We start from the raw sequence: 12,236 nt of genomic DNA, 5'->3' as shown, positions 1-12,236 counted from the left end.
CTTATGTTTGACTTAGGTGAAAATTGCAATTTAGCAATCTAGTCTCATACATGCAGCTATTCGACGTTTAAAGCCAATTCTCGACCCGAGCATCCCCGTCCATATTCCAATGGTTCAAGATTGTGTCCATGAAGCACTTCTTTATTTTCGGAGGGCTGGTGCCTTGGAGACGCAAATAGAGAGTCTTCCCAGAACGCCAATTCGCGGCATTGCCATTCATTTAATATATTTTCAACGTGGCTAAAAGTTCCAAGTAACCACTCTATCCCAAGGATTGTCACAACACTCTCCCGACAAATTAATATTGATGAACGCTCAAGCTTACGAGATATAGGGACTCTGCCGGGAGCGATACAATTCCTATTGATTCTGGCACACATTGTACTGGTTACCTCTTGAAAAACCTCACATATCTCCTCGTTTGTGCCAATACTCTAAAGCCACTCTAAAACACAATGTGTCCGATAAACAAAGAAAAAAACCAAAAAAACTATAAGGGAAAAAGTTTGGTCAAAACTGGAATTTTTTTTCCGTCAGTTAACCCGCATCCTAATTAGTCCTGTCATAGAATCTGGACCAATCGCTTCCTTTGCATTGAGTGGAAAAAATGATAATAGGCACGGTGTACGTACATAGCCGTCTGTCCATTTGGAATCAATTATTTCCCTGACATTACGAGTGAATGTACGAGCTCCCAAAGCGTTGAAGGTAATAAGTCAATTTCTGGATTGGGGCCTATTGTTTTTTTGAAAGCATTTTGTTCGGATGTCCTGTACACACTTTCGAAAAACATCAGGGTGACAACAGGTCACCCTGTGTGTAGTTTGGCTTTGGTTTGTTTGTGATTGAAGGTAGTATCATGTGGAGAAGGTTCATTTATCATTACATCATTGGTATTTTCATGAGGGTTCAATCTCGTCAAGGAGCGACCAAATCCACATTAAGAATGATTAGGGCAGGGCAACAATGAGCCCGGAGGAGTAAGTATTAAGAAATATCAATCAATCAAATTCAATTAGTACTGTCTTTCAAGATTACACTATTGACAGATACCCGCGGGCCAGTTGGCTGGCTAGGCAGACAGACAGGACTATGTAGAAGTGGGGAATTGACAAATGAAGAACTAAACATCCCAGTGTAGCTCAATTTCCTACACAGATACCTCAATTCCAACGGAAGTGTGTCTCTCCAGAATTAGGTTTATCGAGATGCTTTGTGTTATTCTCGTCGACCGTTAATGATGATGCATCTGATTGCATGATATTAAGATGCATTCCGTTTTTTAAAGCCAAGGAGTGAATCTTAGATCGAGAAAAGATCTGTAAGTACATAGTGTAGTAGGACCTTTTTTCGATCTAAGATTCACTCATTGGACTTAAAAACCTGGGCCCATCTCTATATCGAACACTTCAATCAAAACGCTTTGAATAACATGGTCTCACTTTCGCCTGAGTATCATTAAGGCCAGCAGTACTCGGCTGAAAAATCCTCTTCTTGAACATCCAAGCCACCATTCTCTGAACTAATAGCAATTACAGCGATGCGTCTGCGGTCGATTGGTCACATGCTTGTGCTCATCCTGATTATTCTAGTCATGCATTTCTTACTAGCATCGCTTTATATACATGTCAGTCACAAACCACCATGTGGGTTATCAACACAATATCGAACTTTAGAAGCAACTTAAACAAATGTGTGGTTGGATCTATCGGACGTTTCAGTCCAAAGATGGCATCACGAGGATGACTCTGTAATCTTAAATACCCCACGCCCATTTGGGCTCCAATGAGTTCAACAGGTCTGCAAAAAGTCGAACAGGTCGATCCAAAAATGTTTGACTCAGAACATTCGGGGAATGGGAGAGCTCTCGTTTTGGGTTAGACAAGACAGGTTGGGATTGTACAGTATTCAGAGAGGGTACAAATGGTAACAGCGTTCATGAGCTCTGTCCCAACCCAAGTTGTGACAAAGCTCCGAACCCGAATCCGAAAATTGTTGGCCAATCCGATCCGAATCTCGCATGATCCTATTGGAGGTCGGCAGCGGCATCTTCGAAAATTCATTATTTTCCAAGGGTGACTAACTTTGCTTTTGGCCAATTCTTTAGTGAAGTCATGTTAGGTAAAACCATAGAAAACCATAATCTTACAAATATACAGGTAGAAAGAGTGGTAGAATAATAAAAAACATGATTTTTTGGGCATAATACACGTAACACGTCAAAAAAAGATTTGGACATAAGTAGAGCAAATCATGTACTCTATTGATTGCCCTTGTTTGGCAATGTATCTCGAAAGTGTAACAAAATATATCCGAAATTGCAACGCAATGATGAGGCGTTCAGAATTTCGTTTCAATCTCCCAACAATATGCTTGAATGTGGGCGACATGATTGCGCCTATAAGTAAACAAGGTAATTCCGACACCTCTGGAGGTCAGCCTGAACCCAGGCTTGTTCCTTGCGTTTCAGTTAAGTGTTTCCACCACATGGATGAAAACTTTAACTTGAGCCCCATTTTAACCTCTTCAAAATTTCGTTCTTAAAATGTGGTCGGACAACTTACTCAAACCCGATTTATGAAGCGTGCTGGACGAGAGCAATTGCTTGACAAGGAGTCTTATTAGGGGTTTCTACTCTGAATTTGGACGAGCCGTCAACGATTCAAATTTGCACCATAGTTGTCCTAAGTAGCTTGACTACGAATGAAACATTTTTTCTACCAGCGACAGCTGAGACGAAAACATGCGATCGCAGCGCCCTTGATCGATCTATATATGAAGTTATCTATGGGTAAAACATTCTTTTTTGCATTAATCTCAGCCAGTAATTTTTGTTTGATAAATGATCATTCAATGATAGATGCGACTATCTCTTGTGAAATCTAGCAATGGGGCAGTTGGAGTGTTTTGCATTCGGGCCATTGTCAAGTTTACAGTACATTTTATATACAGTACAAGGATTTGCCGACACTAGCTTGAGATTGATGTACTGGTCTGAAGGTTTTTTCCCTCTAGCCCAGAGTATGATGCAAAAATGATTCTAATTTTGATTGATTTTTAAACGGCTACATAAAAAGTCGTGTTGTAGTAACATTTTTGGCCAAAATTATTTACTGGAACATGTGAAACTTCGACCTTGAAAATGACGATTTTCGATCAGTTTGAATTTCCCGCCTTTTTACTTAGACAGTTATTACTCTGATTGCTCCTTTAACTTTTCTTACCCGCAATTTCAACCAATGACAAACCTTGTCTACATTTTGCTCGCATTTTGTGACGTAAGGCTGCTGAATCCCAATTAGAGTAGAGAGAGAGAGGTTTCGAGAGAAAGACGTAAATTTCCCACTAAATGTAAAACCAGAGTGTCGCTTACCAAAAGGGAAGACTCGCAGGTCAGTTTCATAGGCCTACTCGTAATGATACATCACATCTTCACCGAATTCGAATCCGATCGGATCCAAAAAGTCGGATCCGATGCACAGCTCTAGACAATACAGCAACGTGTGGGCATCTATGACTAAATAGACCTGCAGTAAAACTGCGACCTCCATGGCTCAGACCAAACTATCTTCAGGCAGTTTGTGCTTCTATATTTTTGCATCATCACCCAATCTCATCAGAGCTTAATATGCAAACCATTCAGTCAAATATCGAAGGGCTGTCGGGTCCAGGCCCCCCAGGGTCATTTTCAAAAGAAGAGCGTTCGTGGTTTGAGAATTCTGACATGTCATATTTTAGGCTATTAGTGAAGCAAAAGGACGATATTGCGGACAACGTCCGTGCTACGTATGTAACAAAATTACCGTCAGCCATGTGCTCATAATATGCAATCATATGCAATGTGATTTGCTTTTCCGTCTCTATTCAAGTTTATACTTAGTAGTGTATGGATCAAAACGACCCTGAACTGGAACCAAAAATCCCGCCCGAAAAGCATTAAACCAAAGCAAAAACACTTCAGGCATGAAGTGTAGGGTGTTGGGAAAGTAATGGACCACATCTAGTAAACAGATGTCTTAACCGGTTGAAATGTGCATTGATGCAAAAAAATCGAAACCTTATGTTGATTTTTTTATATTTTTTGGACCTACTCTTTCTTTTTACCGCTTGCTTCCCTTTGAATTCATTTGACATTCATAATAAGAGGGTACAAAAATGTCCCATTGCTTCAAATTTCGAACATCTTGAAAGTCACCTTGCAATGGTGTGAGCCCGAGTTGATACGTTTTCGCAAAAAAAAAATCTTTTTCACTCGATTTCTAAAGGGATTGAAAAATGTCCCGAACCAAAATCCAAAAAGATTCAAGAACTGCAATGATTTTTTATTTTATTTTTTATTTTTTTGTGCGGACTTCCTTACCGCTACCGGGATTGGAAACCCAGCAGTTCAAGACGAAAAACGTCTTAATTTTAATTTCCTTTATTTTCTTATAATATCTGATCCACCAACGAATTATTTATTTATTTATTTTTTGTGCGGACTTCCTTACCGCTACCGGGATTGGAATCCAAGCAGTTCAAGACGAGAAGATTATTCATTTTACTTGACTTTTATTTATACATATATTATTTGATCGACCAACGAATTGGAGTTGGCTGATCAGGCTAACCCTTAAATATAAGGTTGATCAGGAATTTTAGTCAAAAACTTGTCCAAGTCTGACATAAATCTTGCTACTGGATCAACGCCTACATAGGCCGTACGAATATTTGAGGGCAGAAAATTGAACAATGAAGGAGCCCGAGAAAGAAGAGAGTTGGACTTCATTGTTTTAACTAACCTGGATTCTCGAGGGCTTGAAGGTGCTCTCAAAACGCACATTAAGCCTCTACGGTCACTACAAGTGACCCTAAATCCTGGGTTGGGACAAAGCTCATGAATGCTTTTGAAAACGTNCAAAACGCACATTAAGCCTCTACGGTCACTACAAGTGACCCTAAATCCTGGGTTGGGACAAAGCTCATGAATGCTTTTGAAAACGTACAATATCAGATGATTGTCCTTATTGTAAGCCCTATCTATTTCAATTCATTTACAATAAACAATTGTTTGCAATATGCTCTATTTCATTCATGGAATAGTTCGTTCACAGAATGGGATTCAAGATTTAGCATTGCTCGTAGACGTACTTGAGCGAAAACCCCACAGAACCAGTTGTTGGGGCTGCCATCCTTTCATCATCGGTTTCCCCCTCGTCGGTCTTGAAGGTCACAATGTATGGTTGGAGTGCGGCTGTAATCAAAAAGAGACAAGTCAAATTTATGAAACAGTACAAATGTCTAGTAGCGGAAAATGTAGAATTGACACTTCCAAGATCAGGAGCAGGACATTTGAAGTCAGTTTTGGCAATATTTCCATTTTTAACCAATTTCTTCTCTTACGTTATGAGTTAGCTCGTCAATCAATAAACTTTTAATTGCCAAAACAACCTCAAGTACAATACAGAGAAAACTAATAAAATGTTTTTGTGAGCACACGATACCTTATATACCTGAGATTTGGGAGTTGACAGTCAAGACCTATTTCGCGAATCATTCAGAAAAAACAAACTATGGTTGAATTAACTTGACCCAACAAATGTTCAATATATGTTCATATACTTTCGCTTGAACGGGCATCCTAATGCATTTTCAAAACGCATTTACTAGTCTTGGCCGTTATTTGCTTTTAGGACTTTTTCAAAAAGCATTGTTTCCTAATTTTTTTCGGTTGGAATTCCTTACCACTACTGGGAATGAAAGACGAAAAACTTATAAGAGTATAAAGTTGAGTAAAATTAATGCTACTTGATCAACAGCATTTTTCCATTTTTTTGGTTCGTGAAACCATTGAAGAATTAAAAATTTGGTATTGAATTTGACCAAGAGTAGTTTCAGATTTTTCTAGGTTCTAGAATTCACTAAATTATTTAAAATACCAGTGGACTGAAACTTTTCACCGACGCTCAGAGGCTTCTTGATCCACTAAATTTACTTTGAGATTGTTTTGTTTCCATTGCTAAACAAAAAGCTTTGACTTCAGTTGTACATTTCTTAGTTCATTCATGGTTACCTGTGCGTACACCAATCTGCAAGGCATAAAATAGCAAAAACTATTCATTGCATTAGTTTAGTATGTTAAAGTGTGTCTGTCTAAATGGTTGCTCAAAAATAAAATAATTTCAATTTTAAAGAACAGGTGTTAAGTTATGCGAGTTAGCATGGTTCATTTTTCCATAATTTTTTCCCCAGAAGTTTTAATTCAAATTACTTTGCATATTTGACATCTTTTCTCGTATTGGTGTCATCTTTGCCCAAAGATCAAAAAAGAACCCTTCGTTTTTTGATGAACGTCATTTTACTCTAAATCGATAAGAATTTTTATGGGTACCTATTATGTTTACAAGAGCAAAAAAACGTTCGTACGCCCTTTTAGGGATCAACGCACAATTTGTGGGGCAGATTGTGCCTCAATCACCCAAAAGTGAGTGCTTCCAATCTTATTTCAACATTTTTGCACCTTTTTTGACCTCAACTGAGAAAGTTTTGTTGCTTCCCAAAAATTTCGCTATTGCGGGGTGTTACTATACTGGATCTCGGACCAAGTGTTAAATGATAGGTTTTAAGCCAGCCCTGGAGATGTTGTTAAATAAAATTCGAAGTCAACCCCTTCCAACTTTCAAAGCCGAAGAAGATCTGACAACTCTATTGTTTGGATGGATCACATATTAGATAAATATTATGGTAAGTAAAAATTGTAAATTTATACATTTTATTTTATTTGGTAATGTTGGCTTATCGTGTAAAAATATTTTTTGTCGTCTTATTGACAGCAATTTGTCACGTAGTATCCTTGTCTTTTTTGTTATACACTCTAGTTTTTCTCAATCAAACCACCCAAGTTATGAAATGGAGCACCCCCACGTGGTTTCGTGAACTCACATTTTGAAATGCGACAGTACTAAATTTTACCCAAACGCATTTCAAAATGTGCGTTCACGAAACTATGTGATACTCGCAGTAGGTGCAACTGGGTACAAATAGCATCGCAAAATATGCACTCACGAAACCATGTGGGGGTGCCCCATTGACGGATTAGCTATTTTCTATCATCTACACAAGCTCATTAAACTAACATATATAGGAAGTTTTAGTCTTACTGCAAACTTTTTCGGAGGGAGCCGTGAGGTCTTCAGTATTAAAGGCAGTTCCGCACACACGATCAGCTATTGCTGGCTATGAGTATCAAGAATAGATTATTATTAACATTTTTAATTGTTTTTAGTCAGAACAGCCCACTAAACACGGAAATACCCACCTTGACTCTCGCGTAATGTTGTTCCTTCTTTGTGCAAAAATAAGTGCCAACTACGACGCATTGATTCCGATTTCAAAGTATTATAGAGGAAGAGGGAGTGGCATGGGAGCCCACTCATCCCAAATCCCATCGCTTATTTTGGTCAATAATCTAGCTTCCTTTAAAACTGAACAATTACGGATAATACTGGAGTCGGCATCGTTAATTGTAGTGCGAAGCATTTTATAGGTCGAATAATTTGGTTCTAGGAGGGCTGGAGCTTTGTCAGGTCTATCAGGTGGCCAATATTAATATAAAAGGAACTCATCAGTGTTGGATGCTCAATCAACTTACTAAGGCTGGCATTGCAACTAGATCAAAAGGAGAAGTGGCTCAGTGGTTAGCTTAGTTTTCCAAAGCAAGAAAGGCCACTGGTTTGACTCTCTATCTCGACCTTTCTCGAGGAAACGTTTAGACGCTTATCCACACCAACAGATGGAGAACGATTTGGTCCAAACAAGACACTGGCTTTTAATGATAATATACTAGTTGATGGATGGCTTCTCTGTCCGGGTGAGGTTCGCCTTTAAACCCGAGCATCCCAATCAAAAAAAAGGTTAATTCAAGGGAGTTTGCTTTCGGGAAAGAGGCTCAAACTTGGTTCCATCTCGGCGACACTGATTTCCCAGCCATTTCACATACAATTAAGTAAAATCAAAGAGCATCTGCTCAAAGCAAGAGGGTATAATTATAGGTACAGGTCAGATTGGTAAGAGGTCATAAATATTAAAAATGTGTTTTTTGTTATCTAGACCTATCCCAGACTTGCGTCGTTTTCAAAAGACTGGAGTCAAGCCGATTTCTTTAAATTTAAATACTTCAAATTCGTGTCAGATACTCAATTGCACTCGCCCCAACATTCTGTTCGTGTTTTAGCTCACTTTTCGATTAAAGAAAAGATATCTAAAGTTCTCAAGATCAAGGCTTCAAATTTTGAAGCGTCCTAATTTTCTAATCTAGGAAACATTGAATGAATTGTTATCAAAACCAGTTTCATCATTGTAACTTTTGATATGTACGAAGAAAGGGAGAAATCGCCATAGACCAATAAAACTCTTTAGTCGTCCATAAAGCAATTTATGCTTTGTTACGAAGACACCGTTTAATAAAGGAAGTTTAGCTTGTTCATACCGAACCCGTATTGCATAATAACCATCAAAAGAATACACCCTACTAAAACATTTTTTCTGTTTGAGTTAACAAACCAAATTCAATTTAGCAAAGAGCCAGATTGTGTTAAAGTGTTGAGATGCAAGAGAAAACCTAACAAAAGCTCTGATGGCAACGGGTTCGATGAGACAGGAAAGTTGACAATCTAGCTACTACATTAAGATTGTTTGTGGAAAAAGAAACGAAAACATTATTACAGCCATATCAGTAGAACATTATTCCTTATTAAATTTGAATCTGCGACTTTTGACTATGGCGATTATTTCTTACCGATGATGGTGAATTCGCTCGTGGAATCTAAGGGCGCCCAAAAACATTCTTTAGTGAAAGTCGTACTTTTACATAGAAATGAACTCACCAAGAGATAATCGGTAGAACATTCGCTGTCGGTTAAACTCATCATATCCGTCACACCCACTTGTGAGCTAAATTTAAAATGCTTGGTGTGTTATCAAAAGATGAGAAAAGCAAATAGTTTTAAGAAAAAAACGTGTGAGGAAACCTTACCTCAAACCAAATGAGTTCTAGAATAAGCAGAAGTGCTGACATTAGTACAGCTCATTCGAGTAATTTAGTAAAAGGTCAAATGCTCTCAACAATTTTGAAAGAAAAGGTTGTCAAGCAAAGGAAGAGGGCTCTTCACGTGTCACCAAACTTTAACAGCCCTAGGTCCTGTTAGATAGATGGTATGATGTGATTTTTCAAAATCTCGAAGTTCGATTGAGCTAACTAACTCATAGTCAAGGTGCCGCATTGTTGTGCCATGATTAAATGAATATCATGGTCATTTATTATTCCTTAGAGTATATCTTATAAGGTACAATATATACCCAGACGATTTTCAGATGATCTATTAGATTTAAAACTTACCGGCATCAAGGCAGTAGTTGTTTCCACAGTAAAGCACAGATTGCACATTCCTGCCATCTGCCGGAAACACATCGAATAGCATTGTTGAGAAAGATGTGTCTCTATGGAAAATATTGATCACGGAATGAGCTCACGAAAACATTTTTCTTAAGGATGACCTTTGTTAACGACGATTTTAATCCGCAGTCTAATCAGTATCATATAACTCAACTCACCATCACCTGTTAGTGGAACTGACGGACGAAATCCAAAGCTAAAAACAAAATTGAAAAAAATCAAGAATTTTTGGTAACATGTTCGGTAAAATTATGAAAAACCATAACCTCCGTACGATCCCTGTAGGATTTGAATAATATTGAAGACATCCAGGGGGTCCTAAAACGATTACATGTTAACCGGCTTGCCTCTTTAGAACCTTTAAACTTAAAACTTTCTCACCCCCCGCTTCATCCGCGCAATCAAATTGAGTAACTAAATAAGAGAAGAATAAAAATCAATTGACAATTCCAACACAATCTTTAATGTCCATCAATGGATGAGGACACTAAAAAGACAAGCGCAAAAATGGCGTGATTTCATTCGATTTAGAATTCCAATCTAAATTACGCCACCCTGAATGCTCGAAACTCCATCTAGTGGTAGGTGTCTGCGAATGCTTGTATAAAACAAATGCGCTTATTAAGCTCAGAGACACTAAATCGGGACAACTCAGTAAAAAATGTTTGTCATAATACCTTTGATGTCCCATTCTCGGGCTGTCGTTCCAACTGGATCAATATTGAAAGAGGCCACATTGCACGAGTCACTTGCATCCAAGATCACTAAAAGTGGTTTGAAGTATGGAACGAGGTTCCTTCACCTAAAAGGAATTACTATAAAAGCTTACTGTGTTGACCAGTATTGAATCCACAGATAATGGGCGATCCCAATCCTCCTGGAGCAGTGAAGGAGAAAGAGTCTGACAAGCAATCCCCGATGGAGGTCAAACCAGTCGCATCGGCTATCATGTCTGAAGTCGGACCAGCGATATCAAAACTCTGGAAAGACAACACCGAACGTTTAGGCAATTGCACTGTTGACTTTTGAGTCTTCAACTTGAAATTAGGTACCTGAAAGTCGAGTCGGATTCGGCAAATGTTTGGATTGGACTTGCAAATGGTGTAAGAGCAATCTGAAGGAACCGGTGTCAGTCTGGTTTGAACCAGGTAACTGCATTCCGTGTTGACGGTTTGTCCGCACATTTTGATGACTGAAATTCCCCGACAAATCGCTTTCAAATTATGGATCAGGACAAAAATTGAGAACGAAAACGCTCAACCATTGTGTTTTAAGCATTTAAAAGAATGAATTCAATGAAGCGGTTTCTTGCATTGTTGAAAAGACAATAATAGTATGAGACCAAACAAGCTTAATAAAAGTTGGTGGAATTATTTACTTCTTCCATGCATATTAAGGGTGTAGTATTTTTTAAAAATGTAATTGAATCATTGAAATAGATTTAGATATTTAATCAGTTATCAAATATCGTCACCCTGGCATGTACGAGAAAGCAACGGCGACCCTTAATAACGTACGGGAATATTTCCTTAAGCTTAGAACTCATGCCAACAGGTGAGCTAAATATTTTTTTAAAAGTAGTGATCGGGGTCTACTTACACACACAGCAGACACCAAAACCTGAAGCACATGATCCACCCGCGTTTCCGCCTAAAACAACATTTTGAATTGAATCCTTGTTCCAATATGATGTCAGTTCCGATATTGAAGGTCAGGTTGACATGTTTATGTATAAATGCCACAACCCCAATTGTACTGAAAAATATCGACTTACCTCTTTGATCACATTCCCCTTGAGTGAAACAAGAGCCGTTTCGACCATCACTGCCTGGGCAAGCATCATTCTATGACGAAAAAAGATAATAATTTGAACATAACTTCCATTAGATTTTGGACCGTTACTAAATACCGGGAATTGGATCAAACTGAAGAGAGACAAAACTAAAACGAAAGAGATATGCATTAAACTCAAAACAACTTGGTCTCACATGAATCTCCTTTTACATTTCCCTGTTCTGTTCTGGTGAGTGTCCACATCCTTCGCCGAAATTTGTCCATGCTTCAGAACCACAATAAAGCAGATAAGTGCTGCAGATCCCAATTGAATGCTGACCATGTTGCTCGGGCTAAAACCAACGTTCAACTGAATCCCCCCGACCATTCAATTCACCAAGACAGGTTTGCATTGCTTTTTGTAATCCACATTGCTTTGGCATATTTCATCGAGTGCACTAAGAGCCTGAGATGCATCACTTATTGCATACTTCAACTCTTTGCAATAGTTCAGCGAAAGACAGGATCCATGGTGGTCGTAGAGAGCTTCGTTAATAGGGCTAGTCAAGTAAACGCGTTCATGGACAACTGATGTCATTCCATGGAGTAAAATCAAAGACAACATGCCCAGCCAAACCGCACTGTGCATGCATTGGATTTTGACATTTTTTCCATTTTACATGCTTGTCTAGGCAATTAGCATTGTGGTATTGAGCCAATTTGATAGTGCGTTCACTGATTAATACCAAACATGTTCGTTTAGTAGGGTTTTGTAACACAACTCGCTCAAAATCACTCGAATATTGAAAATTCAATGGGCGAATGGTGCGAGTTGACGGTGATGTTTGTCTTAGCTCCCTCTCCCCAAAATGCCCAAAATCAGGGTGCCGGACCATATTTTTCATTGAATTTCGTTTACTTGACATCCCCAATAGGTGTTCAAGTCTTACTATCATTCATTTGTTACAGACAAGAAATTTCATAGCATTTTTGGGTGTCAGGGTCAAGCATGGTTTTCAGATTTACCTGA

General features: G+C 38.6%; 1 protein-coding gene across 1 annotated transcript; it reads right to left on the bottom strand.

Annotated features, from left to right (window-relative positions):
• Positions 1-5,042: 5,042 nt before the first annotated feature.
• Positions 5,043-12,029, bottom strand: LOC131877513 (uncharacterized). Its single transcript, XM_059223203.1, has 16 exons — positions 11,438-12,029; positions 11,343-11,374; positions 11,208-11,277; positions 11,033-11,083; positions 10,486-10,625; positions 10,263-10,413; positions 10,111-10,197; positions 9,815-9,847; positions 9,700-9,751; positions 9,592-9,629; positions 9,377-9,477; positions 9,014-9,030; positions 8,865-8,931; positions 8,777-8,803; positions 7,140-7,215; positions 5,043-5,233 (listed from the first exon to the last, which is right to left on the bottom strand). Exons 1-16 carry the CDS (start codon positions 11,592-11,594, stop codon positions 5,109-5,111), a joined length of 1,224 nt encoding a protein of 407 aa, XP_059079186.1. The 5' UTR covers positions 11,595-12,029; the 3' UTR covers positions 5,043-5,108.
• Between the last annotated feature and the right edge of the window lie 207 nt (positions 12,030-12,236).

This window comes from Tigriopus californicus, chromosome 3 (assembly GCF_007210705.1).
Source record: "Tigriopus californicus strain San Diego chromosome 3, Tcal_SD_v2.1, whole genome shotgun sequence".
NCBI lineage: Eukaryota > Metazoa > Arthropoda > Copepoda > Harpacticoida > Harpacticidae > Tigriopus > Tigriopus californicus.
This window is presented reverse-complemented; position numbering and strand designations above follow the sequence as displayed.

What these genes read in the sequence shown, in the direction of transcription:
- LOC131877513 (XM_059223203.1), bottom strand. Translation starts at nt 11,594, where the DNA reads ATGGTCGGGGGGATTCAGTTGAACGTTGGTTTTAGCCCGAGCAACATG. An exon ending in TTTTGGTGTCTGCTGTGTGT is followed by an intron (nt 10,626 to 11,032) that starts GTAAGTAGACCC and finishes GGGGAATTTCAG; the next exon opens with TCATCAAAATGTGCGGACAA. An exon ending in TCCCTCCGAAAAAGTTTGCA is followed by an intron (nt 5,234 to 7,139) that starts GTAAGACTAAAA and finishes TTTTGATTACAG; the next exon opens with CCGCACTCCAACCATACATT.